We start from the raw sequence: 25,195 nt of genomic DNA on the forward strand, positions 1-25,195 counted from the left end.
TTGTTTCTATTATTTTAGGACTAATTTCTTGATTTTTGCTTTACTGTTTGGTTATATAACTATGGGAAGAATATTATTTATGATTAGATTGTATTATTTGGTAAAACAAATTGTAAACAAAACTCTACCAACAGTAGACTGTAGAGAACTACCTAACAATAACATTGTCTTTAGCTGTTCTATGAGAATGATAAATTTACTAGGCCTATGTTTTATCTATGATTTTATGTACTGAGGTAGACTTGTTATTAAAACAAAATCAGAGAGAATAAAGAAGCTTAACCGTGGAGTAACCAATTAAAAAAGTTACATGTTATAACCAATTTAATTCACCACCCTTTAGTCTTCACACATTTCCTCCGATGACAGCAAATAAGTGACTTTAAATAACATAATAACAATAGTAGCAAGACCAAGAGACGTGAACAAATACAAACCTGTTTTGATATTCTTTCTTTCATTTGTTGTATTTCTTCATCCTGATCAGTCATTAGTTTCAATGTACTCTGAAGTTGTAAGCGACTTCGCTCCAATTCAAGTTTCCGTGATTGGCCGCTAATCCAATCATTCTCTTTTTCTAACTCTTCTTCTTGTTTTTTCAAGTCTTCAATCCCTTCCTTTAACAAATCCTTTTCACGAGCTATGTGGTCTCTCAACCAGCATAACGCACCACATATTATACTCAGCGATTTTCCCTAGAAAGCAATGAAAAACCACTTTTAATAAAATTATAGGCTACCTACACTTAATAAGTAATAAGGATTGAAAATGATTTACCACCATCCAAAACTAGAGGGAATTTGGATGAAGAGTTTTAAAATTTAGATTCAAATTATCCAATTGAGTGATTAAACTTAATAGGCCTAGTGATCCCCTTCAAATCGAAGGGTTGTTGGTTTGATTCATAGCAATTATTTTTGGACCAAGATTTGATTTTTCATAGGGCTAAGTACAGGGTGAGGCAGTGAAACGGCATGATTCCTATACCAGCTGACAAGGAATTGGGGGCTATCAGAGTACGGGGGAAATGGCCATAGCCGTCTAGAAAAGTGGAAATTTCAGTAGCCATGGAGCGTTGGACGAGTGCACAACACACGTTTGCTGGAAAGGCATATTTATAAAAACGTGTATATAATGGTTTGTGCTCAGCGCGCTTTTTGTTGTGAGTTCAGTCTATCGCAGCGGGCTCCCGTGCCATCAAGGAAAGCTACCCTCCTTTGGGTGAATAACTTTGAAGCCACTGCTAGCACGATAAAGCGCTATAAAACGATTGCAGACTTTATGGAAACGCTAAAACCCGTCATGGGGTCATTTCAATTCATAATTAAAAAATGTGTGTAAAACCTATCTAGCTATTAGTCAACTCTAAACTTATCAAAAGGGTCCTTTATACAGTAAAACTTTTAAAATGTAGGCTACCTACTTAGTTATAAGTTAAAGCTCGACTTACCAGGTGTCACATATTTATTAAAATAGTAGTAAAATACAGAGTGGCGCTAAAAGGATGGTCGGATTCTAACTGCGTAGTATTAGCCTAGTAGTTGGGGGAGGTTCGGGTCCACTAACGACCGTCTGTAACTCGATCATGGTACCAAATTTGCAGCGATATGGTGCAGTGGAGGGTCGAACACTGCATTTTAGCCGTGGAACAGTTTTTTTTTTTCTTTTTTTCCAGAAACAGTGAATCTTTAATTTCTTCGTAACGGCTGTTTCAACAACATTTTGGCGTAGCCCGTATGGGACTGGTTCCTGTTCGAAGATCATATCACGTTGGGTGACTGCATCTCGGACCACAGGGTCCGTCGTGGTAAATCTACTGGACGGCAGTTACTCCACAAAACATGGAGACCGTAGAGCGTCAGTACTTCAAAGTCCGCTACGTTCTATTTATATATTTTTTAAATTTGTATGGTTTTATCGACATAGCCTACTAGCAAATTTGTAACTTACAAGGTTATTTTTTGTATTAGGGAGTTTGAAAGTGTCCAGAAACGCAAGTCAGTAAAATTTATGAGTAAAATAATTTGTGTTATGTTCATTTTAAAACCGACCATCCTTTTTGCGCCACCCTGTATTTTACTGAGTACCATTAAGTAAAATTAAGAATCAACAGTGACTTAACTATTTAGGCTAGGCTATATTTAGGTAATTTTTAGAATTGTTTAATCATGTAAGTTAATTAAATAATGTAAATTAAGTATTGTAAAGAATAAGTTTAACTGTCCATGGCTCGCGTCTCAAGTTCCATTTCGAGTCTCAGTTTCATTCTCTTACTTGGCTTTGCCTTACTCTCCAATGGCAGGACCTAGGAATAAATCACTGGCTATTAGGACTAATGTAGCCTAAATAAAAGTTGTTTTTAACTTAAGGTTCACACTTGTAGACTTGTTGTACACTCATTTATAGGCTAATAAAATAGTGAGATTATTAGTCAGTAAGTTATATGCCCTACAAGTAGGTAATTAAAGATTAAGTTAATTACGGTACACAATCCATTAGCAAGATTAGGCCTATGTTACTGGTACTTACAGTTCCAGTTGGACTTTCAAAGATTCCCAACTTTCCTTCTTCAATCGTTGAATAAAGCATGGACATGAACTCATGTTGTATTGGATAAGGAGGAAAAGGAAAGTCAAAATTTTCTGGGGGAACAAGACCACCGGATTTACTTCTGGACATTTCCTGAAACAAAGTGAAAGAAAAAATATAGTAGATACAAGTCAGTGTCTTGTACGTTACTAAGTGGGCCGATACAGTCTTTTCACAATAAAATGATAAATCCAGAACAAAAATATCTATATTTTGGTCAGATTGAATAGGACCTACTGCACCAAACTAACCCTTTAGGCCTATACTATACTTAATACTTTAATACTTTTCGTTGCAATGGCGACCATACAAAGTAGGTATTTTAAGCCAAGTATGAATGGAGATGAGTGGCGTGATCTTGTAGTCTTGTTAGTGACTAAGGCCGACATATTCCTTAGACACAGCTGTTAATTAATAGCCCATACAGCTAATGGCAACTAAGGGACCTACAGTTTATGGTAGAATCCAAACTACATTTTTGCCTTGGTATATATGAATTGGTCTAATTATCAGGATAGTACTGTGAATAGTCGTAGTACTCACTCCTGCGGACGTTAATCCCTAAACCATACTGGATTAGTTAGCCTATTATATATAGACTACGGCAAAAATTTCATTATTAGAATAAATTCAAGGAATTATTCTTAAAACTCTCTAAGGGTTTGGTTAAGTTATGATTTCTTATGTCGAACAATTTAACATATTATTTTAAACTCTGCAAACTTAGCTCATGAATATTTAGTCAAAAATGTTTACAAATGCTATTCCTGTAGGAGTTACATAGACAAATGAGTTTACTGTACCAACATATTTTCATCAACCTACCTAACAAATAACTTAGATTATAATTAAAATCCTTGGTGTATTATCAAATAGTTTAACTTTAACTTACCTCAATATCAGGCTTCATTATTATGTTTCATTTATGTCTTTCTTTGTCTTTAAATGGAATGGCAGTTATGAGTAAAGTTAAGTAGCCTAATCCTAAATAAATAAATAATACTGAAATGCAGATCCTAACCTGTGGTGATGGTGAATGACAAAAAATTTATCCAGACTATTCCAGACTATGACACAAGACGTCTGATTCATAATTCTCCCGCCATTACCTCCTATAAAATCCATAGAGGTTAAAATTAAATTTTTATTTTTTTTCATAATTATTTTAATCATTGATTAATCTTACTTACAAATTTAGAAAAGTTGGCCAAGTATTTATGTAATAAAATTGAATGGATAACAACACCTGGGGTTAATAATAAAAATAAAAATAACTTAGATCTTAGAATGCAAATTTTATATTTGTTATTTTGGTTAAATAAAATAGTTATTGAGTTATTGTTATGTTATAATCATTGCATGAGCATAATACATTATCCATGACATTGACGCAGTGATATTAAGTGGAAGGTCTTTAAAGTGAGTTGGTTAGTCTATGGTAATATTTTTTTTATGTAATATTATCAATACAAAAAGATTTTAAGAACAAACTTTACAGTTTACGTGGATACAATATCCAAACTGACACAAATAGTTTTTATTTTATAAAAATATCTATTTTTTACTAAACATTTCACTTCAGTAACATTTCAATTTACATTTACGGAAATTTATCCGTACAAAATTCAGATTTATTTTAATTAATTACCATCGTATTTAATCCAGAGTGACCAAATCCATTCTTGTATAGCCTCTGTGACTGGACCCTGGAAGATATAAAATAGGAGTAGGTAAGAAGTTTTGAAAAGTCTAGAGTACTACACGAGCAGTTTATTTTGTGACAAAAACATTCACGAGTAGACACTGTGGAATTATAGTGCACTATTAAGACCCCACGTCAGGAGTCTCCATAGCCAATATCCCAAAATGTAATCATAGACTAACCAACGCAAAGGTTTAATAACTAAGGGGGTAGTTTTTAGTTGTTCTGTAATATAGTAGATGTATATACTATCATAGATAAAACATTCTCCCTTAGTAGATTTCTCATCCTAATGGAACAGCAGAAACCAATTGTTAGTTCTGTACGGTTTATGTAGAGGTCGTGTTTTGTTTACAATTTGTTTCCCGTACAGTCATTTAAAACCTCGTTTAACCAAATAATACGATCTAATCATAAACAATAAATTGTCCCCTAGTTATTTAACCAAACAGTAAAGCACAAATCAAGAAATTGACCCTAAAATAATAGAAACAAAATTTCGTCGACACTAGCGCCCAGTGTGGCGTACATGAACTAGACATGAAAAACGAGCTTCAAAATTTACAATGGGATGAGAAGTCTACTTGTGTTGGTTAGTCTATGATACTATATAAATGTAGTCCAAAGCATAGACTAGGGAGAATGTTTAATCTATGTCCAAAGCCAGCCCAAGGGCGGAAAAGAATGAATACCTTACTCCATGCACTCTTGAGAAAATTAAGCAGCTGATCAGTTTACGTAGGTAGGTAGTCTGCTGTCTGCTTGTTTGTTTATTCATTCAAGGTTATGCCTATTTTTAACCAGTCAATACAAAGTAGACTAAACCTAATTATAAATTCTGTTAGTCATAGACTAGGACTCTGAAATCTGAAAATAGTCGGTTCATAAATCACACAAGTTTGAAGAAGATAACTTGTGTAGGCTTCATGATAATATGTAAAATAGTTACACAACTTAAATCTCTGCTGTAATTAGCCTAGGTCTAATTTATCAACTAATTTCAATTATAAGGTTCTGGATATTTATGTTGACTAGTTGTCTGTCAGGTCAGTTGACTTCTCCAAGGACTACCGGTAACACCTTAACACCTAGTGTGACTTGTTTTTATCGTACCTATATAATTATGTTTCAAAAGTTCATCACAGTAGGAACAGTTTTTTCTGTTTTATTTGTTCTCATTGCTGTGTATTTCAACTCTTCTCCTGAAAATGAATTGAACTTACGGCTAAAGCATGTTCTTCAAGGATTGATTGATGTTGAAAGCAAATTCACAAGTGAAACACCAAAAGTAGCAGTTGGCTATGGAGCTTGCAATGACTTGTTTGTTGAGGGTAAAAACTTCTTACAATATGACGAATCTGTATTGGCTGAATATCATGAAGACATAAACACGCTTGAAGAATTAAAAAGAGTATTCGCTTTCTTCTTTCGTCACGGTGCTGCAGCTGAGTAAGTAAACCTTTATACATAATATGCTGTAGACTGTTAGAGGATGCGCTATCAGGATGCGCACAGGCATTACCGTTGTGCTTTAAAAGTAGAAATCTGATGGTTTCGCTTGAAAAATGTTAAGGCCTAACTTAATAGGCCTACTTAGCTAAAAACAATTTGTACACTAAGTTAGGCTGTACAAGACATAGGCTCGTAATAAATTTGTAAACCATCATACAATATTTTTATTGTGTTAAAAAAAAATATCTTAAAACTTGAATAGCACACTAAGTACGGTACCAGTAGCATAAATTGTACTAAAACTTCTCTGTGTTAACTAACTTACATGGTTTTTTAACCAGGGATTTAAATACAGTTTAGTAGGTACGGTACTACAACTTACAGGTACCGGTAATATAGTAGGTAGACCTAAGTTACCGGTATAAACTTAACACAGTTTTATAGTATGGAAGATTTTTTAACAATAAGATTCTTCAGTTGTAATTTTTTAAATAAGTAGGCCTATTGTAGGCCTGATATGTTTCCTTTTGTTTAGTAAGCTATATTTAAAAACGTATTTATTTATTTATTTTACATTTCAACGGACAACTCCATTTTTACAGTTTTGAACAATATGAATGAACTCAAGACACTGACAAACATGCGTTCCTAAAAAAACTGTGGAGTATTATTAGGCCTAACTGTGGCTATTTTATTAAATGTGGCTGTTTTATTAACTGTGGCTAAGTTATAAGTAAATTGTATTAATTAACTGACTAAGCTATAGCCTAATTTTAGCTGTACCATGACATTGTCAATAATTTGTAAAAATTCAAACTGACAATAAAGAATCTAAGGTATTTTATTTCATTTCATTTTATTTCACATTGATTTAAACCGATACCGGTATGGTGAATTGGTAAACCTATGCCTAACAACAGTGATGATACTGCTGGGTGGCCTGTTAACTTGAACCAGTGATGACTTATGTATTACCCCAAGACGCTTTCACCGTGCCACTTGTTTTGATAAACTCAGACTTTTAACTCTTAGGCTGCTTAAGTTATTGGGCTGTTTGTCTTGAGCAATTGAGGCAGACTGTCAAATATGTTTGCAAGTTAAATGAGGTCTTGTCATCTAGCGGCGTCCAAAATTGTGTTATCGAACCATGACGCAGTCGTAGTTCTTGGTGTCTACAGGAGCCCTAGTTATGCTTGCGATGAGTTTTTTGAGCTCTTAGGAGAATGTCTGGATTTTATTCTTCAAAATGCACGCAAGATTGTTGTCCTGGGTGATTTCAATATTAATATTCTGAGTGACGGATTTTCGAGCACAAGCTTTCTGCACATAATGCGATCATACGGCCTGCATCATAAAATATCATCATATACAAGGGAGTTTAAGAACTCTAAGACGGTCATTGACAATATCTTCACAAACATTGACTCCCAGTTAATTAGTTGTAGGGTTGTTAAGGCCGCCTTGTCAGATCACCATGGCCAAGAAGCCGTAATTAATCTATCTCCTTCACCTCCACCATCTGGACCTTTGTTTATTCAATGTCGTATATTTAATTTGGAAAATATTGGTTGTTTTAGGCATCACTTAAATAAGGAAACCTGGACTGGCATGCTAGATCAACAGAGTACAGATAAAAAATTCAGTGAATTTCTTCAAACCATAAAATACTGTTTCGATATATCCTTTCCTATAACGAAAACAAAAGTCCATCGTCATAAGTCTTCAAATAAACCAGTCATCACGCCAGAGATATTGAACCTTAAAAAGCAACTGCAGTTTCTTTACTCATTGTCAAAGGATCTTGATTCGTCACACCCTATCCGCTTGAAGTACAGAGATATGAAAAGAAACTTCAAAATGGCTGTCCGTAAAGCAAAATCAGACAAAATCCTTAGTAAGATATCTGAGTCATCGAACAAATCAAAGACAATATGGGGAATCATAAATGACACCAAAGGTCCTAAATTAAAGGACAACTTCGACATTTCATTGGTTGACAAAGATGGCGGTACAGTAGGAGATCCAGGGACAGTCGCTGGAATCTTTAATAAATTCTTCTCTGATATCGGGACTGAATTTCACACTGAAAGTGACTGTATAGATAGGGTGAACTCGCTGTCAGAGTCTCTTAATTTTGCAAGCAATTCTCTATTTTTGTCCCCTGTCACCAAACCCGAGGTAGAAGAAGTCATACTTTCACTCAAACCAAAACCATCGAGTGGGTCAGATGAAATTTCTTCTCGACTTCTTAGAGAAACATATGATCTAGTTTCTGCTCCATTGGTCCATCTGATAAATTGTTCTTTTGAAGAGGGATGCTTTCCATCTTCCCTAAAACATGCCATTGTTAGGCCTATTCATAAGAATGGAAGCAAATTTGATTGTAGCAACTATCGGCCAATTTCCTTAATTTCAACTTTCTCCAAGGTTTTCGAACGTCTTTTTCTGAACAGACTCTTGTCATTTTTGGAGGAAAATAATATCTTGTCTTCCCACCAGTTTGGGTTTATAAAGGGAAAATCGACCCTCGACGCAGTCAATCATGTTGTATCATTCTTGTCAGGAGCCCTAGATTCTGGAGACGCTGCACTGGGAATAAATTTTGACCTGTCTAAAGCATTTGATATGGTTGATCACCCTACTTTTCTGGAAAAGCTTTACCGTCTTGGAGTACGGGGCTTAGCTCACGAATGGGTGTCATCCTTCCTTCAAGGAAGAACTCAATCAGTCCGGATACCCTTTGTTGACTCCCAAGGAATTCGTAATCATGCTACCTCTGCTTCGTCTGTTGTTATTCGGGGTGTTCCCCAGGGTTCTATCATCGGCCCAATCCTGTTTTTGCTCTTCATTAATGACCTGCCTTCTTTTGTATCAAATAATCCAAGTTCAAATGTAGATGTTTGTTTATATGCCGACGACACCTCACTTTGCGTCTCAGCTAAAGACGTGGCTCATCTAGAGACAACAGCATTTGAGAGTTCCAATAGAGCTTTGCAATGGTTCCAAAACAACAAACTTCTTCTAAACTGCAAGAAAACAAAAATGCTCCAATACCATATTAACAGCTCAAAAAAGCAAGTCCCACTGACCGTTTTGATAGGTGACGAAGAGATCTCTTCTTGTAACAATGCTAAGTTTCTTGGTTTGGTTTTAGACAGACAGCTCAACTTTCATGACCATATAGAGCTCATATCCAGAAGAATTAGCACAGGAATTTTTGTGATCAGAGGTCTTTCGAGGTTTACCGATTCTCGTGTAACCTTGAGTGCCTATTATGGACTGATTTACCCATTATAGTCGTATTTGGTGGCAGTTTGGGGCTGTGAGAGCGTACGAACAAAGTTTGTCTTCCGTCTTCAGAAAAAAGCCCTAAGAGCAGCCTTCAGAATATCCCGTCGTACTTCTTGCAAGCCTCTCTTCAAGGAATACAATATCCTCACATTTCCATCCATATACATACTCAGTTGTCTATCGTTTTTAAAAAGAAATTATCATCTGTATCAACCACAGTTCCATTCAATGCAGTACACTCTCAGACAAAAAAACAATATTAAGCTACCTAAGCACAGGACAAGTTTCTTTGAGAGACACCTATTTTATAATAGTATCAGGTTTTTCAATGTGTTGCCTGAACCCCTGAAAGTGGAGCAAGACAAAGACAAATTTGGGAGAGCGGTCAAACGCATACTCTTGGAACAAGCTCCCTACACTGTGAAAGATTTTTTAAGTTGCCGATCGAATTAAGATACTGTTCAGTTACGTAGTTCTAACAGCATTTATAATTTAGTTTATTAAGATTCTTGTGACGCTATTATACAGTTTTTTTCTGTGCAAAAATAAAGATGATTTGATTTGATTTGATTTGATTTGATTTGATTTGGTAGATCCGATTTTTACAACACAACCTTATTAGGGTGGATACTTTAAGGCAAAGATGCCAGATTTGTTAAGTTACTGACTAAGATTAGTTGGATCTTTAGCCAGGACCATGTATTACAAGTCCCAATGATAAAGGACTGCTGGGTCCAGTTTTGAAACATCAATAAGATTCCAACTTTTAACAATATGGAACCAACAACGTTCTGATCACTGGGCGAGCAACCCAAGTTCTTTAGATTGCACGGGTGTCAGATTTTACAGAGTTTTGTCATCGCTTGGTAAAGATCTAACAGATTAGACAAGTCACAAAAAATGTTTTAACTGTGATGTTGTTTTGTATACATTATAAAATAAAAATACTATGGTAAAATGTATTAATCAGTAGGCCTATGTCTCATTGGTCTTACCACACTTTATCAACATTATTTTATTGTAACATTGTCACTGTTATATGTTATATATTTTATAGCATTGTTACGTAACACTTCAACTTTGGTCCCTTAGGTGTTATTAAGTTAACATGGATAATTAACAAGAAGATTTTAAACTTTGAAAAACCTTTAATTAATTTGCCTTACTTTTCAGACAGTATGTGTCAAACTCAACGTTATTTGATGAACTTGTGGCCATTGCGTCCCAAATGGAGGGTTCTCGTTACTCTATTGGAGGGAACGCTCCATTAATGGGTCACCGTATGAGTATAGAAGGATGCGAAGTTCTACTGGCCGCTACCTTGACTCCTAGACTTAGGCTGAGTCTTCCCTCCACGCTGAAAGGTAACCGATAGAATCTTTATGTGGTAGATTTATATTTAAAGGTTGAAAAAGAAGTGGGTTATCCTTTTTAAGTGTGAGAAGTATCGTATGTTTGTGATCACTATTTTTTTTTCAAAGTGAAATTGAGTTTTAATTCTTCTTATTCGCATTGATTTTGAAAAAAAATCATAGCTTACACATGAAGGTTACTTCTAGTTTAATTTTAGAAGTTAACCTCTGGATTACGTTGAATTTATTAAATTGGTGTAAATACCTGTTTCGTAGTAATCCTTAATTGTTGCTAGTGTCGCAACTTGTTTCAACTTTCTAGAAAGTCATCTTAAGGCGTCAAGGATGTCAAAGGGTGGTCACTTCATATGAAGGTCGTCATTGCTCAAAAGTACATAAAAACACCACTCACGAACACGGACATTAAAACGAACGTACCTATTTTTAATGTGCTGTTTTTACGTTTTAATGTCCGTGTTTGTGTGTCATGTTTTTATGTGTACTTTATGTGCAATGACGACCTTCATATGAAGTGACCACCCTTTGACATCCTTGACGCCTGAAGATGACTTTCTAGAAAGTTGAAACAAGTTGCGACACTAGCAACAATTAAGGATTACTACAAAACAGGTATTTACACCAATTTAATAGTTACTTCTAGACTACAATGTCAATGCCACTGTCATTTTCAGTTCTAGAAAGTAAGGTAAAAATAACTTTTTAACCTTGAGGTAGGCCTTACTCATGAGTTAGCAGTAGAAGAAGGTATGTTGTAAACAGTCGTTGAATACAGAAGTCCTACAAACCTTTGGATTTTGGTTTGTAACAGCCTAGAACATGTTAAAAAAAGTTTATAGAGTTTGCAAAAAATTTAGCTTCATATCTTAACAGCATTATAACACCAATTTCATTATAACATCAAACCCTTTCAGCATTATTACATAAATTTTGAATAAAATATTTCATCTTAAATATAATTAACTTATTCATGTCAAATAACTCTGGCTTTTTAAATTAACTTAAATAACACTGCTTATTCTTAAAAGGTGTACCGTACTTGAAAGTTTAACCTCATATACCATAGTTTTACTGTTAGCCTGTGGCATTTCACTTAACCTTTGTATAGGGCTTGGCAAAGCCTACTAATGAGCACTCGATAGTAACATAATTTTAGAAACAAATGTGTGTATGAAGAAATATGTGGTCCTATTAGAACTGTATATATGTCTTTTATTTGTACCTAGACATAGATATGCAATACCTATTGAAACCATAACAATCATGTAAGAAAGTATTTAAAAATGACCAGTTAATGACCTTTTACTCAATATAATGTGATGTTGAAAGCAAAAAGGGACCTGTTGTGGGCGATGCAACATTTTCAGTACAACCGATATAAGTAATTAAAGTCGGAAATATCAAAATTTGGGTTTTTATCGATTGTTAGGCCTATGCCTTATTTAGGCCTAATGTAGAATTTAAGATGTAAAAGGTCGAAATAAATCATTTTGTTAGCCTCTGCATGGTCTGAGAAAAGGTACCTCTTGTCGCTCAATGTTATTTCGCCATAACGACATGAGTTCCCATTTCTAATATACACTTTATAAACAGACTTTAGTCCAAAAAATGAATTGTCCTGCATTCTAGTGGAAATTTAGAGAGCTACAACAAAGTTCAGTTTACAGAGAATAAAATATCTTTCAAATTTTGCGGTCCTGACAAGAGGTACCTTTTTTTATCTTATGAAGAAATAACATAGGACCGACAAGAGGTCCCTTTTCTGAAATGTGATTTTACGACATGCTTCAATAAAACAATATATATGAATGATTTTAAATAAAAAAACTACCATGATTTAAGGTTAAGACAAAAATTGTTATTGCCTCCAAATAAGACATTATAAGCTTTCTTTTGATTTGATACTAATATCGTTTCTTGAATACGAAAAGAAAACTGTTTTTATGCGTACCTATATGAAATTTTCAAAATTTTTCCTCAAAATGAACCTTTTTGCATAACCAAATTTTAAAGTCCTATAGCCTAACTTGAACAAAAAAATGTAGATGCATGGGTCTTGCACCAAGTGATTTGGAATTTAATAAGGCATTAAAATATAGGCACAAAATCGAATATTCTCGACAAGAGGTCTCTTTCTGCCACATCACATGGAAACATTACTATTTTTAAAGAACAATTTTGAGTAACCTCCTTCCTTTACCTTAACCATACCTTTGACAACTGTATTCTGAATAAAAAGACATAACACAAGATAGCTTAAGGAAGCCATAACAAAAGATAGGCCTAGCTTAAGGAATGACTACTAAAAACTTCCTAGACTTCAGCATAGAGAAGTAAGGCAACTTACTTATGGGACGAATGTGCGCTTACAGCTGTAATATGTTGTGCCGGGAATATACTTGTGACGAGCAAGGAAATTCCCGAGCAGCACTGAGTGGAAGTTCTTTTTCCACAGGTCTTCCTCCACCGTTAGCGTTGTACATGGGGGCGAGGGGGGTGGTATTGGACTTTTCCCTAGACACCGGCAACTAGTGCTAGACAACACTTAAGTGTATCATTGAATGCATCCTCTGTACCTTACTGCTCTGTGATGTTAAGACTAATTTGGAACTCACTTCTTACTGTTTCTAATGCTAATGTGTTGTCTGGTTTGTTGTGTTGTTGCTTGTTGTGACGTGTTTGTGTCACTAACTCAGTGGTCGGAGGTGTTGCGGAAAGAGATGATATTCACTTAATATTGGAGTACAAAGCGGGAGACTCCTGGGGGCCCTTCACAGCTCCGAGGGCTAACAGGTAAACAATATTTAACATTTTTATCCTTTTTTTGTGAGGAAAGTGAGATGGAAGTATTTTTCTTCTATTTATTTGTAGATAAAAATACTTTTATCTTCAAATAAATAGCATCTTTTATGTCATATCAACTATTGCAGTTCGGTAACAAATAAACCCACCGTAGCAAACCTGTAGACTAAGCCAATTGTCATCTATCTACCTGATCAGATTTTTATTAAAATATTGCAACTATAGATAATAGGCATATCACTAAAATATGTCAGATCTTTTTCCTATTTTAATCACTTTAGGTACTTAGGTAACTACCTACATAGGTTTGCTGCTACACGGAAGGTAATAGAGAATTTTTACGTGATAAAATTTTAGACATTAGCACTTTTTGGCTACAGCTTGTATATTGATGGGATGTCTACTTATCCTAAAATCAATTATATCGTTCAGTAGGCCTACCCTAGAAGGTGATTGTCTCTCATTTTAAAGAATTTACTGTTTAAGTTAAACTAGATATCGTGATCCAGATGCAGTACAAATGCATAACCCATCCACAGTAAATTAAACGCCGGTAAAATAGCTTTGATGACAAAAGACTTTATAAACTTAAAACTTTTCAAATCACCTTAGATTTGCTTTTGAAATGGCACATTAAAAAGTATAAACCTCAAGTAGATCATATCATGAAAAGAATTCCTTATGCAACATCACTTTGATGTGTATCTTCCTTTGATAATTTTGCAATAATTTTCTGACCCTTTTAAGCTCTCAATCAAAAAGTGTACATTTTACTAATTTTTTTTCAGATTCATAATCCACAATGATGACAACAACCCTGTCATCAGTTCCTTGGAACATTTTCAAGAAGCTCTAAAAACATTTGAAGCAGATCTACTCGTCATCAGTGGTCTTCAGATGATGGACAACTACCCATTTCAACAAGGTGATTCATCTATATGAAAGCTTTGGTCTGGATGCTTGAAAATTTGTTTTAAAAGTGCTCAAACTTTTTTCATTTTTACTATTTTCTGATAGCCTACAATTGGATTTAAACGTAACAAAGTCTTTAAATAATCAAAATTTGGTAAAATATTTAGTGACAAGTAGTTAAGTTTTTTTTTTTTACTTTGAGTAGTAGGATTTAGGTTCACGGTTTGCATGTGATGCGCTATGGGCCCGAGGTATATTGTTGCCCCTCTCTTCCTTTTCTTGCGGGGAATTTTTCTCTTCTTTGCGCCCCCAACAAACGTAAAACCTCTTGCCCATTTACTAAAGCCGGCCTGATAGGATTTTAAAATAGATGTCTCAAACTTTACTAAAGGTCTTAAAACTTATCTCATTCTTCTGTCCCATTTGAAATAACAAATAACCTTAAAATGATAAAGAAACTTTGCCTGGAGCGGTGTAAGGCATTATAAAGTCATAAGATGTTCTCATACAAATTGATCAACGACCACATGTTCATTAACAACAGACAATCAAAACACAGCTGTTTCTGTAGAGCTTCTTGCTACGTCTTGATAATAAAATAGTAAGGAGTCGACAAATGAACGTTATTTTTATTTTTAACTAATGATATTTTTCTACATCCCATGTGCCATAAGTTAGGCTACTTCCCTATAGGATACAATAAATGTAATGCAGAACCATTATACAGGGTGTTGAAAATGTCTGGAACCAACATTATATCTGGTGAGTGGTTAAAGAAAAACAAATGATATTTTGTGTACGGGTATACTATGGTTTTACCTATCTTTTGGTGCCTTATGACATTTTTTACCACTTATAGGGAACGTCCTGTGGAGGATGCAGTAAAAAGTTTTAATGGAAGCCTATGGTAAATGATACATCATTTTAAAGGCCATTTTTTTCTGAGTAAGGAGCCACAAGTTTCATCTCAAAAGGACCACCCTAGCAAAAATGGTGACTGTTTGAAATTTAAAAACCCACTTATAGGGAACGTCCTGTGGAGGATGCAGTAAAATGTTTTAACGGAAGCCTATGGTAAATGCTACATCATTTTAAAGGCCATTTTTCTCTGAGTAAGGAGCCACAAGTTTCATCCCAAAAGGACCACCCTAGCAAAAATGGCAACTGTTTGAAGTTTTTGAAAATAGAAAGCTTAATTGGTATTTCTGTTAAAAATGAGTTTAGTAAAACAACAAAAACAATTTAGTTAAATGTTTTTTTTTTCAGTAAGTGTTTAGTAAATGTACAGCAAGACAATTATGTTTTATAACTGTATTATTTGTTTAAAAATACTTTTTACATTAACACTTTTTACTGCATCCTCCACAGGACGTTCCATATGAGTGGGTTTTTAAATTTCAAACAGTCGCCATTTTTGCTAGGGTGGTCCTTTTGAGATGAAACTTGTGACTCCTTACTCAGAAAAAAATGGCCTTTAAAATGATGTATCATTTACCATAGGCTTCCATTAAAACTTTTTACTGCATCCTCCACAGGACGATCCCTATAAGTGGTAAAAAATTTCATAAGGCACCAAAAGATAGGTAAAACCATAGTATATCCGTACACAAAATATCATTTGTTTTTCTTTAACCACTCACCAGATATAATGTTGGTTCCAGACATTTTCAACACCTGTATTAGTGAATTTCCCCTATAGGTACCGGTAATAATTACCAGGGCTGGGTAGGGGGGCTCTGGAGGGGGCCCGGCCCAGTCAAATTTAACATCTTTTCTGTACATGTAATCGGTTAAGTTAAAAATTTTAGTATGCTTTTCCAGATCACTAAGTAGTTTTTTACTTGAATTGTTTATCTCAAGTCTTGACTTTGAATTAAGTTGCAACTGTAAGCCCGAGAATTAATCAAACGATCATAAGCACTTAAAATGTAGGTATTGTTATTTGTGTAACAAAACGACTCAGAGGCGGCTGAACAATAAATCAGAAAAATAGGGTGCCCGGTATCACTCAGCCCAGGGCCTGTGACAGCTCTTGCCGGCCCTGATAATTACCTTAGGTTTTATGGCAAGACCTAGATCTGGGACTGATTAATGTTTTTGTTTAGATGCTCCCAGATGTAAAAAGAAAAAAAAACATAATTGTAATCATAAAAAAATATATATTTTACATATTATGTCCGTAAGAACAATGACTCAAGTAAAAATTATCAGGCTATCTAATTTTGATGAAATCTAAAAAACGTGTAAGCTTAAACCTTTAGTTTAATAGGGTGAAGATTGTTTTTTCATATATTCCCCTCAAAACATACATTTTTACACTTTTTGCAGGTGAAAAGTTAAGGAGACTGTTGTTGGTGAAGCAGCAGATGTTGTCGCAAACGTCTCAGACTAGAATACACTTTGAGATGGCCTCGTACACAGAGACGGAACTGCTGGAGAAACTGATGGACTTGATCATTCCTCACTCTGATTCTCTGGGAATGAATGAACAGGTCTGTCGTCTTGAGTAGCCTCAAAGCTGTCTTGTTTTCTTGTTGAATTGTAGAATCTGATCAAGTCGGCGCTTGCAAGACAAAGGGGCGCACTGATATGATATGTACTTACGTCCATTCTTGCAAGACAAAGTTATTGCTGTCATTCAATCAGCTGTGTGGCGGAATATGAATAATATTACAACAAAATAAATAAAATGAAAAAACTTTAAAAATAGTAAAAAGCAGGGTACCGTAGTTTGTGTTCAAACTAAAATTAAGCCAAACAAAATGACGGAATTCCTTCTGAAAACTCCAACTCAAAATGTAAAAATATCCTGTTAAAATATAAAAAAATATGAAGGCTGTTAGAGTCTTAAACATACTGATCAGCAGCAAAATTCTCTTAACTGCAATCACTCTTAATGGAAACTTAAGAACATTTGCTGCCGGCCTCAAGCAAATGGCTTTTGCGAACCCCCAAAGCCACTTGAGCTTTTTTTGTGTAATTTTTTTGCATGCAAATTCATCTACTGGTAATGGATTTTAATAAGGATTGACCTCCTTCCCATTAACAGAACTTAATTCATGCATGGAATGAGCGTCAATTTTCCCTTTCATTGTTCTGAGCTGCTATGGCAAGACTAATTGGGTCATAAGGGTGTTTAGGCTTGACCTTAGCTTGTTTGGGTGCAGAAGCTTTATAGAGACCTTATTTTCAGTAAGTTCATGCCTATGATCCTTTTAATATAGTTAGTTCAGTAGTTTTGCATGATAAATTACGGTATGTTCAAATTTGAAATTGATCTCCTTTTCAATGAATGAATTTATTTTGTACAGGAGTTGGCTAACCTAGTAAACCTGTACCAGTTTGGAAATGTCAGCATTGTATCGGATTCAAACCCAAGGGTCGCAACAGTGTTGGACCAGATGAGACAGTTACTCAGGTAAATATCAGCTGTTTGCTTTTTTACGACTTAAAAAAAATAATTAATTAATTTTTATGGTTACCGGTATTGTTGGTTTTTAAATTAAATGTTTTGTATTAGAAGGTAGTATTAAAAAGCTATATATGCTATATTAAGCTATATATAGCTTTTATATATGTAGAAAGTATTGTTTTTGTCAACATTTTTTAGTTTGGGTTTTGGGTGGATATATCCGTTTTGGGTCACCCTGAACCCAAATAAGTAGTTTTCTAATAGATATACATCTGTCTGTGTGCGTGTGTGTGTGTGTGTGTGGATAGGAACAAAAATACAGACTACACCTAGGGTTGAGATTATGATGTGTGAGATGGGAACTAATCCATTGTAGTATTTCCTAGTATTTTAAAATTTGTTTATTTTAATTCGTTATTAATTTGTTATCTACTTTTTTATTTTCAATGGCAGTTGTCCCATAAAATAACAGAAAAATCAGATTTTAACACAAACAGCTTACTTACAATTTTTACTTTTCATGGGCTTTTTAACCTTAAAAAAAATTGTACAACCCCTGTTGATATAAAAGTTCAAAAGTTACTGCAATTTTTGTGAATTTCCCCTTGAAAAATAATATCTACTCCCATCGCTTGCCCATTATAAGGGTTGTTGACAAGCTAATGGGAGAGAGTAGGCTGTTTCAGATTGCTGATACCGTTTATTAAATGTAATGTTGTAATATTTACTATGCATTTTGTATCATAAGATAGTTATTCTGAAAAACTGTTTTACTCAAAATTGGTTGATTAAACGGCTTTTTTATCTATTTCATCGTCCGTGTTCTTCAGACTAGTACGCAGCTCCAGCAGTGGTAAGGCGGGACGTCGTGAGCTGACCCGTATCCACGTCCACACACTGGCCTACCAGGCGATCCTCACTACGGACTCCGGTCTCTGGCCTCACTCTGATATTGCGGCCGCCAAGGCCTCTCTAACGGCATACAGACATGTGTGTGCCACTCCACAGGTAAACCAAGTGACAGTTCAGTAACAGGTCGTTAATGTCAACACCAGTGCCATTTTGGTTAAAGAAAATTTGTAGGGAAAGTGGTCTAAACCACTTAAATTTTTATTGAAATTCCAGGGATTGATCCTTCTTGCACTGTTAAATAACTAACCAGTAAGCTAACAAGACACCCACGTTCAAAATACTTGTAAATTGAAACTTGACTTAATGAGTCAACTTATGGTAATCAATGCAGAATCGTAAATCCATGCTGAGTTTTTTACTTTGGAAAATTAATTATCACATTGCTGGGTTTCTGAGTGAAAAGTGCTCGTCTTTTATTTATGAGGTGGCCGGTTCAACCCTAAGAAAAATTTCTAGCTTTTTTACCTTACAAAACTGAACCCAGCTATCCTTCATCATTAGGACTCTTATGATGTTGACCATAGAAACAGCTAATCTTAATCAGGAGCTAGCTTCCCAAATACAGATAGGCCAAATAACATGCAGAATATACACAGAACTCACGATAGGCCTAATAAGCTTTTAAAAAAAAATAAAAAAAACATTAATTTTCTCTACACTTGAAAAAGACCCAGGGAACCAAATATTGTATGCTCTGTGGCCTACCTGTACTTCATCAAGGTAAGCTAGCTGCTATCCTCTTTATTCTACAATTCAAAAACCTGGCCTAGAGCCTTCCCTTGAACAAAATTAGACAGTAAAAAGATATTTGTCGCCCATTTAACACTCGCCAGTCATCTTTGTCTTAAAATGCACACTCTGGTTTGTCGGGGTTGTCCATCAATCAACCAATCAATTATTTAAGATAAGGACGTCACTGAGTGTGTATTTGTAATTAATCTATTGTTGCTTGTCAGGTGGACCCGGACAAGGCGAAGCTGATCATGGACGACAGCTTCAGTGTGAGTCGGGTGTCCGGGTCCAGTGACCGGGTGGTGTTGGAACCGCAGAGACCCGTGTCTTGCTGGACTGAGGACGACCTTCAGCTCTGTGTGGCTCCTGTCCTCGTCTGCAAGGTACACTCAACAATTTAATTTTTTAGACATTGACTATGGATTGAACTAGACATTTCATTCTCATGTTACCTGTTGTAGACGGTATTGAAGTTAAACCTTTAGACCTTATTAATTATTTTAACTTGTCTTAACATTGCACTTCAGTAAAAATTTGGATAAAAAATTTTAAACCTTGGAAGTTATTCAATTAACCTCTTCTCCCTTGTCCTGAGGGCTTCTAATCAACAGCTGTCGAAATAAGTAGGGTCATAAAAACAAATTTTGGATAGATTACATTTTGGAGACATTAATTTATTATAATTACTAAGGTTTAACGGACATTGCTGCCCCAAAATACTTTTGGTGTCAATCTCACTGTAAATGAGATGACTGCTTTTTAAATCCAACTTTGACATTTCTGTTGTGCTCTGGAAAATTCTTATTCAACCACAGGGAGTAAAGCTGTACCATCTATGATTGTACAAGTAGTAAACTTAAATACTTGAAGCTAACTTGCTGTAGGTTCAAAGATTTAAAGATTGTTTCCTCATAAACTCTGGTTATTTCCAGGAGTCAGTTCAGACGGCAGGTGGAGGGGACAACATTTCTGCCGCCGCTCTAGCCATGCAACTGTGACTATAGCATGCAGCCTAAGAAACTCACATTCTAAAGTTTAAGATTTTGCAACTTGTTCTAACCACTCACTTATAGGCTTTGGCAAACAATAAGCATTATGTTTTGTATAACAGGGATTCAAGGAATCAAACATGAATTTTGTGATGAATTTATAGCATTTTTACCTGATTTGTATTTATGTTATTGTTATTGAAAATGTATATTGTTTTAATTTTCATACATGATTTTAGGGTTTTTGAAAACTTGTATACATTTGAAAACTTAAATGTTTAAAATGTTTTTACGCTTTTACAAAATTTGATTGTTGATTTTATAAATTTGCATTTATTAGCTAAGAGGTTGAGTGTTTTGTTTTTATTTATAATACTATTGAACCAGCTAAGGAACTTAAATAGAATTGTATTTTGGCTGTCCTTTATAGGTTCCCAATCCCACCAAATCACCAATGGATTTTATCTAAGTGATAATGCCGCAACTCCTAGATCTAGCCTGAAGTAATGAGAAAAATATCCCAGGCTCAAGCCTAGCGTCCTGGGACCAAAAATAAATGGATGTATTTAAAAAAACAGGTTGTTTTTTTCGTCCCACTTTCACATCCTAGGACGCTAGGTTCTAGCCTGGAACTGTTTTACACATTACATCAGGCTAGTCCTAGAGGGTTGCGGCATTATCATAGATATAAAAAAATCCTAACTATTGGCTGGCTTTGGTCATAATCAAATTATCATTTGATTTTATTTTTTGTAGTGGACTAAAGCTTATTTTGAAAAAAATAGACAAACAAAAATTAAAATAAATATAAATATACATAATATAAATTAAGAGGCTGTTTTGAAACTTAATTGATACCATTTGTTGCCTAATATAGTTACAATTTCAAATTTGTTGAATATTTAAGACTATCTAATGCTCTAATCTTCAAATAATATATCAGTAAATGAAATATTTCCCAGATTGCAAACATTATAAGTAACAATTACCAAAGATTAATTCAGAATTTCCTATAATATACCAGTCCGTATTTTAATATTAAAACTAAAAAGCTATGTTTATATGGCCATCCTATGTGGCCTTAACTTTTACAGTGTTTTCAAAGCATTTTTTGTTATCAAGAAGAGCAATTTTAATTAAAATTCACTGGTATAGCTGTTTTTTGTTAATAACTGAACAAATTAATAAATATTTATTCAGGGTTGTTTGGACTGATGAGGCATACCAACGATAATTTGTTCAGATTAAAATATCTGAACCTTATATAGGAAAATTATCTAGTCCAGGACTTAAGTTTTTTAATGTTACATTGTTAACCGGGTATTTTTTGCTTATCTTGTAGACAACTGTAAGTGAAGCTTTCAGTTGAAAATTCTTATTGAATTAGTCAGAACCCTCGTAGGTAGGGCAAAGCTCCAGTCGCACTCCTTGGGGAAAGAATAAGTGCAATATCATAGCATTGCAAGAGCTACAAAGAATAGTTGATATGCTAAACTAAAAGAATCAATGAATGCATTTTGTATTGTGCATTTTTAACTTTTATCATCTTTTAGTCATATGGTCCAACGAAGTATCCTAATTAAATAGCAGACTGACATTCTAGTTCTAGAGAAAATGTAGTTACAAATGTTAAGTCAATTTATCGGTTGTGTATGTGAATTTAATTCCAACCAATCTAAATGTTCATATTTGTTTTATTTAAGAAATAAAACAGTTAATTTATGACTGTTGTTATTATTTTTTGCCAAATTTATTTTTATTAATTATTATAAAACGTGTTGTTTATTTATTTGTTATCTGACAAAGTGTGTGATTAAAAAACATGTGACATAGGTGGAGACTACTTTAAACACAGCAAATATTCATACAATCTAGCAATTAGCAAGGACCCATTTCAGCAGCCAGAACCCGTTTGTAAAAGGGGTTCATGTCGGACATGATAGGATACCCACAGTTCATCCACCAGTTATGTGTAGCGTCCGGGCCGCAGGTTCCCGATGGCATTGGACATTTAACACACAGCGGGGGCTGCCCCGTGTAGAAGTTGCCTCGTAAACTTGTCTCCATCACACTTCCGTTAGCGGTAAAGTTGAGGAACTTCTTCCCCACGGGACTTCTCAAGGGTCTTCCGATGCAGTCTGTGAGAGGATTCCCTTGTCCGTCCCGGATACACGGGTTGTCCGCTCTCGGATAGATGGCCGGATCTAGCTCTTCACACGGGTCTATAAGGTGCACCTGCGGTTTTGGAATAACAGCGTACTCATTGGTCCAAACGGTCTTTTTCTTTGAACACAACCCGGGCTGGACGAACTGTAGTTTGTTGCTGCACAAGTTACAGCAGCAATTTCCTCTATGTTTGAATCGTCCATGCTCTGTTTTGCTGTCGGCGTAGTAAAGACCCGAGTTGTCCGATGTCATGGGAGTGTTGTAACTACCAACTCTTTGAGCGCTCGCGTAGTACGGCGTGTTGTAATTGGACACCACCCGTTGAGGTCTATCGTAGTAAGGAGCGTAGTTGGATACAACTCGACGGGGAACTCTTCGTTCGTAGTTTGATGTGTTTGACATTACTCGCCGAGGCCCATATCCGGTTATTCTCGGTCCTCTGTAAGGTCTGGTGATGGGACATTGATCGTCACACATTGGATAGGCGGTGCAAGGGCTAATGTATCGTCTGCGAGGTGTCTGTCTTCTCACGACTCTTCTGTCACGAGAGTGCCTCCTGACTGGGCGAGATCTACGCCTCCTTGATCTAGATTTGCTCAGTACTCGTCTGCGAGGTGGTTCAAATCCTGCAGGTCTGGACCTGTTCCTTCCACGACGAGGCACTGAGTGCACAACTGGGTACGCTTGGATATCAGGCATGGCAAATATCTGGAAATTGTTAAATGGAACTATTACTTTGTAGTTTTATGATTTTTTTAAAATAAAAAAACAGCTGGATAAACTTGAAACTTGACTAAATTAATCTGGTGTGCAATAATAACTTTTTACTAGATTCAGATATTCCATTCCCATGTTAAAGTTGTTCATTTTATAATGAAAACGAACTAAGTTGAATTGAGCCTTTAACAGAATTTGGCTGTTTAACCAATTTGTATACAGCCACTTTTCAATCAAGCCAAACTAAACAAGGTCAACTTCTTGTATTACTTCTTCTATTACATTTTTTTAACATATAAATACTCAGGTACCAGTATCTGAAAGTCAGTGATACCATTGTGATGATGACCGTTGACTATTAAAATATAACACTATAAAAAATACCATCTGGTAAATTAAGATCATTAAAATCTTAGAAAATGGTAACCAACGGCCTTAGGCGAGTATGTTTAGCCTAAATTCTTCTTGAATATTGGTTGAGTTCTAAAGAACACATCCTAAATACAAAGACTTAACATCATTGCACCCCAAAACAAGCCTACTGTAATTAATTCTTTTTTAAACTTTTAGCTCTCAAAGTTTATGTTGTTTATCTACAGTTTTATCTACTTAAACAAATATTGTACCTTTTGTGTTCTATCAGCCCCTGAAAATGGTAGTTCATCTAGAGGCTTTTCATGTCTCTGTTTGGTTTCTTGACTAGTCTTTGGTCTTCCAATATCCGCACCAGTTGGCATTCTGAACGACTCCTCTCTCAAACTCTTTTGCAAAGAATCCGGACTGTTCCGAGGTCTCAGGTATTGGTCCAGAGGTTCAGCCTTTCCGCGTATCACACCTTGGCCTTCCAATATTTGATCAATGTCATTTTCCTTCACTTTGATCATGACTGGTGACTTGTCTTTGTAAGCGGGATTGTCTTTGATCATTTCCATAACGTCTTTGACCTTGAACGGCATCAACCTGATGTTATCAGGCCTGCGTTGTCGGCCTCTGAAGGAACTTTCTCTACTCTGATCAGAACCGAGACTATCAGAATTAGAATTGTAAGATTCAGTTGCTGGAAAGCTTGCTCCTGGCATATTTACTGGATATACTGCTGAAGTTCCTCCCTTCAAGTTCTTTCGTCCATCATCACTTCTGTATGAAGCATCAGTGTATACAGAAGAAGTTGCTTCTTGCAAGGAGCTTGGTTGATTCTCAACTCGTCTTCCACTTTTACTTTCCAATTGTTCGGAATAAACTGAACTTGCTCCATCCGCAAAGCTAGCGGTGTTATAGCTTCCTTTTTTGTAGCTGCTACTTTCTGAAGTAGATGATGTTATTCCTTCAGTGAAACTTGATGGCACTTTTTTAGGAATATTTTTACCCTCCCCACTTCCAGATCCTGAAGAGTAATCACTCAGTCTGTTATTTCGCCTCTTACTTGATTCTGTTTTAGTTTTTCTATTCTTCTTTGGGCTGTCCATTTTGACTTGTGTTTCTATTCTGTTATGAATTCAGTGTAGTATGTTGTGTTCTGCAAGTTTAGTGATCTGTAACCAAATTACAATTTTTTAACTACATTATATAATTCAACTTCACATGTCATAAACTGGTGGGTGAAAATTTCATAAAAAATTTGTTATAATATAACCGATTGATTCAAAATTAGAGTTCCCATTCATAATATTCTTAAAGAGTCATTTTAGTCTAAAACTAATATTACTATATTAATCGATAAATATGATAAAAATAGTTTTTTAATGAAGTACTTTTTATGTTTACTACTTTTTTATAACCTCCCAATGAGATGTAGCCTACTTCCATAAGTAACTCTTTGTTGTATACCGGATGTAAACCCAAGACTCGTTTGTGGAGGAACATGCCCTGAATTTTACAAATATGAATTTAAGAAAAAATGTAAAATGTTTACTTACCAATTAGTTTGAAAAAAGTTCACGGTAAATTTTGAATAGTTGTTCAATAAATACTTGCAGTCTTGTTTATGTTCCCAGCTGAAGTACAAAAGATATATTTCAGTTTTTGTATTCTTAAGCTGCACAGACTGCAAGCAAATTAAAATAGCCTTGTTTGTACAGTACTAGTAATAGTTATGTAATAGGTTAGACAATGGACAATGTACAATACAGTACTACCAAAAAACTATAAT

At 35.2% G+C, this 25,195-nt stretch overlaps 3 protein-coding genes across 3 annotated transcripts in view; 1 reads left to right on the plus strand and 2 right to left on the minus strand.

Moving 5' to 3' along the window:
* LOC128987979 (ATP-dependent DNA helicase DDX11) overlaps positions 1-3,563 on the minus strand; it is a 38,523-nt gene extending 34,960 nt beyond the window's left edge. The window contains exons 1-3 of the mRNA XM_054409139.1: positions 3,482-3,563; positions 2,530-2,682; positions 438-695 (exon numbers count right to left, since the gene is read on the minus strand). Of these exons, the coding sequence (XP_054265114.1) occupies positions 438-695; positions 2,530-2,682; positions 3,482-3,499 (429 nt within the window). The 5' untranslated portion in view covers positions 3,500-3,563. The remainder of the gene's footprint in view (positions 1-437; positions 696-2,529; positions 2,683-3,481) is intronic.
* Positions 3,564-5,077: 1,514 nt separating this feature from the next.
* Positions 5,078-21,888, plus strand: LOC128986105 (ADP-dependent glucokinase). The gene is made up of 9 exons (XM_054406239.1): positions 5,078-5,740; positions 10,208-10,398; positions 13,101-13,197; positions 13,995-14,131; positions 16,447-16,610; positions 17,430-17,536; positions 18,361-18,538; positions 19,399-19,557; positions 20,107-21,888. The coding sequence occupies exons 1-9, from the start codon at positions 5,316-5,318 to the stop codon at positions 20,170-20,172; spliced, it is 1,524 nt and encodes a 507-aa protein (XP_054262214.1). The 5' UTR covers positions 5,078-5,315; the 3' UTR covers positions 20,173-21,888.
* LOC128986104 (uncharacterized) lies at positions 21,871-25,039 on the minus strand. The gene is made up of 3 exons (XM_054406238.1): positions 24,963-25,039; positions 23,673-24,578; positions 21,871-23,037 (listed from the first exon to the last, which is right to left on the minus strand). Exons 2-3 carry the CDS (start codon positions 24,510-24,512, stop codon positions 22,042-22,044), a joined length of 1,836 nt encoding a protein of 611 aa, XP_054262213.1. The 5' UTR covers positions 24,513-24,578; positions 24,963-25,039; the 3' UTR covers positions 21,871-22,041.
* Between the last annotated feature and the right edge of the window lie 156 nt (positions 25,040-25,195).

The sequence above is a fragment of the Macrosteles quadrilineatus genome, unplaced genomic scaffold, assembly GCF_028750875.1.
Source record: "Macrosteles quadrilineatus isolate MER2022 unplaced genomic scaffold, UCM_ALF_1.0 Scaffold_2__2_contigs__length_208266976, whole genome shotgun sequence".
Lineage (NCBI taxonomy): Eukaryota > Metazoa > Arthropoda > Insecta > Hemiptera > Cicadellidae > Macrosteles > Macrosteles quadrilineatus.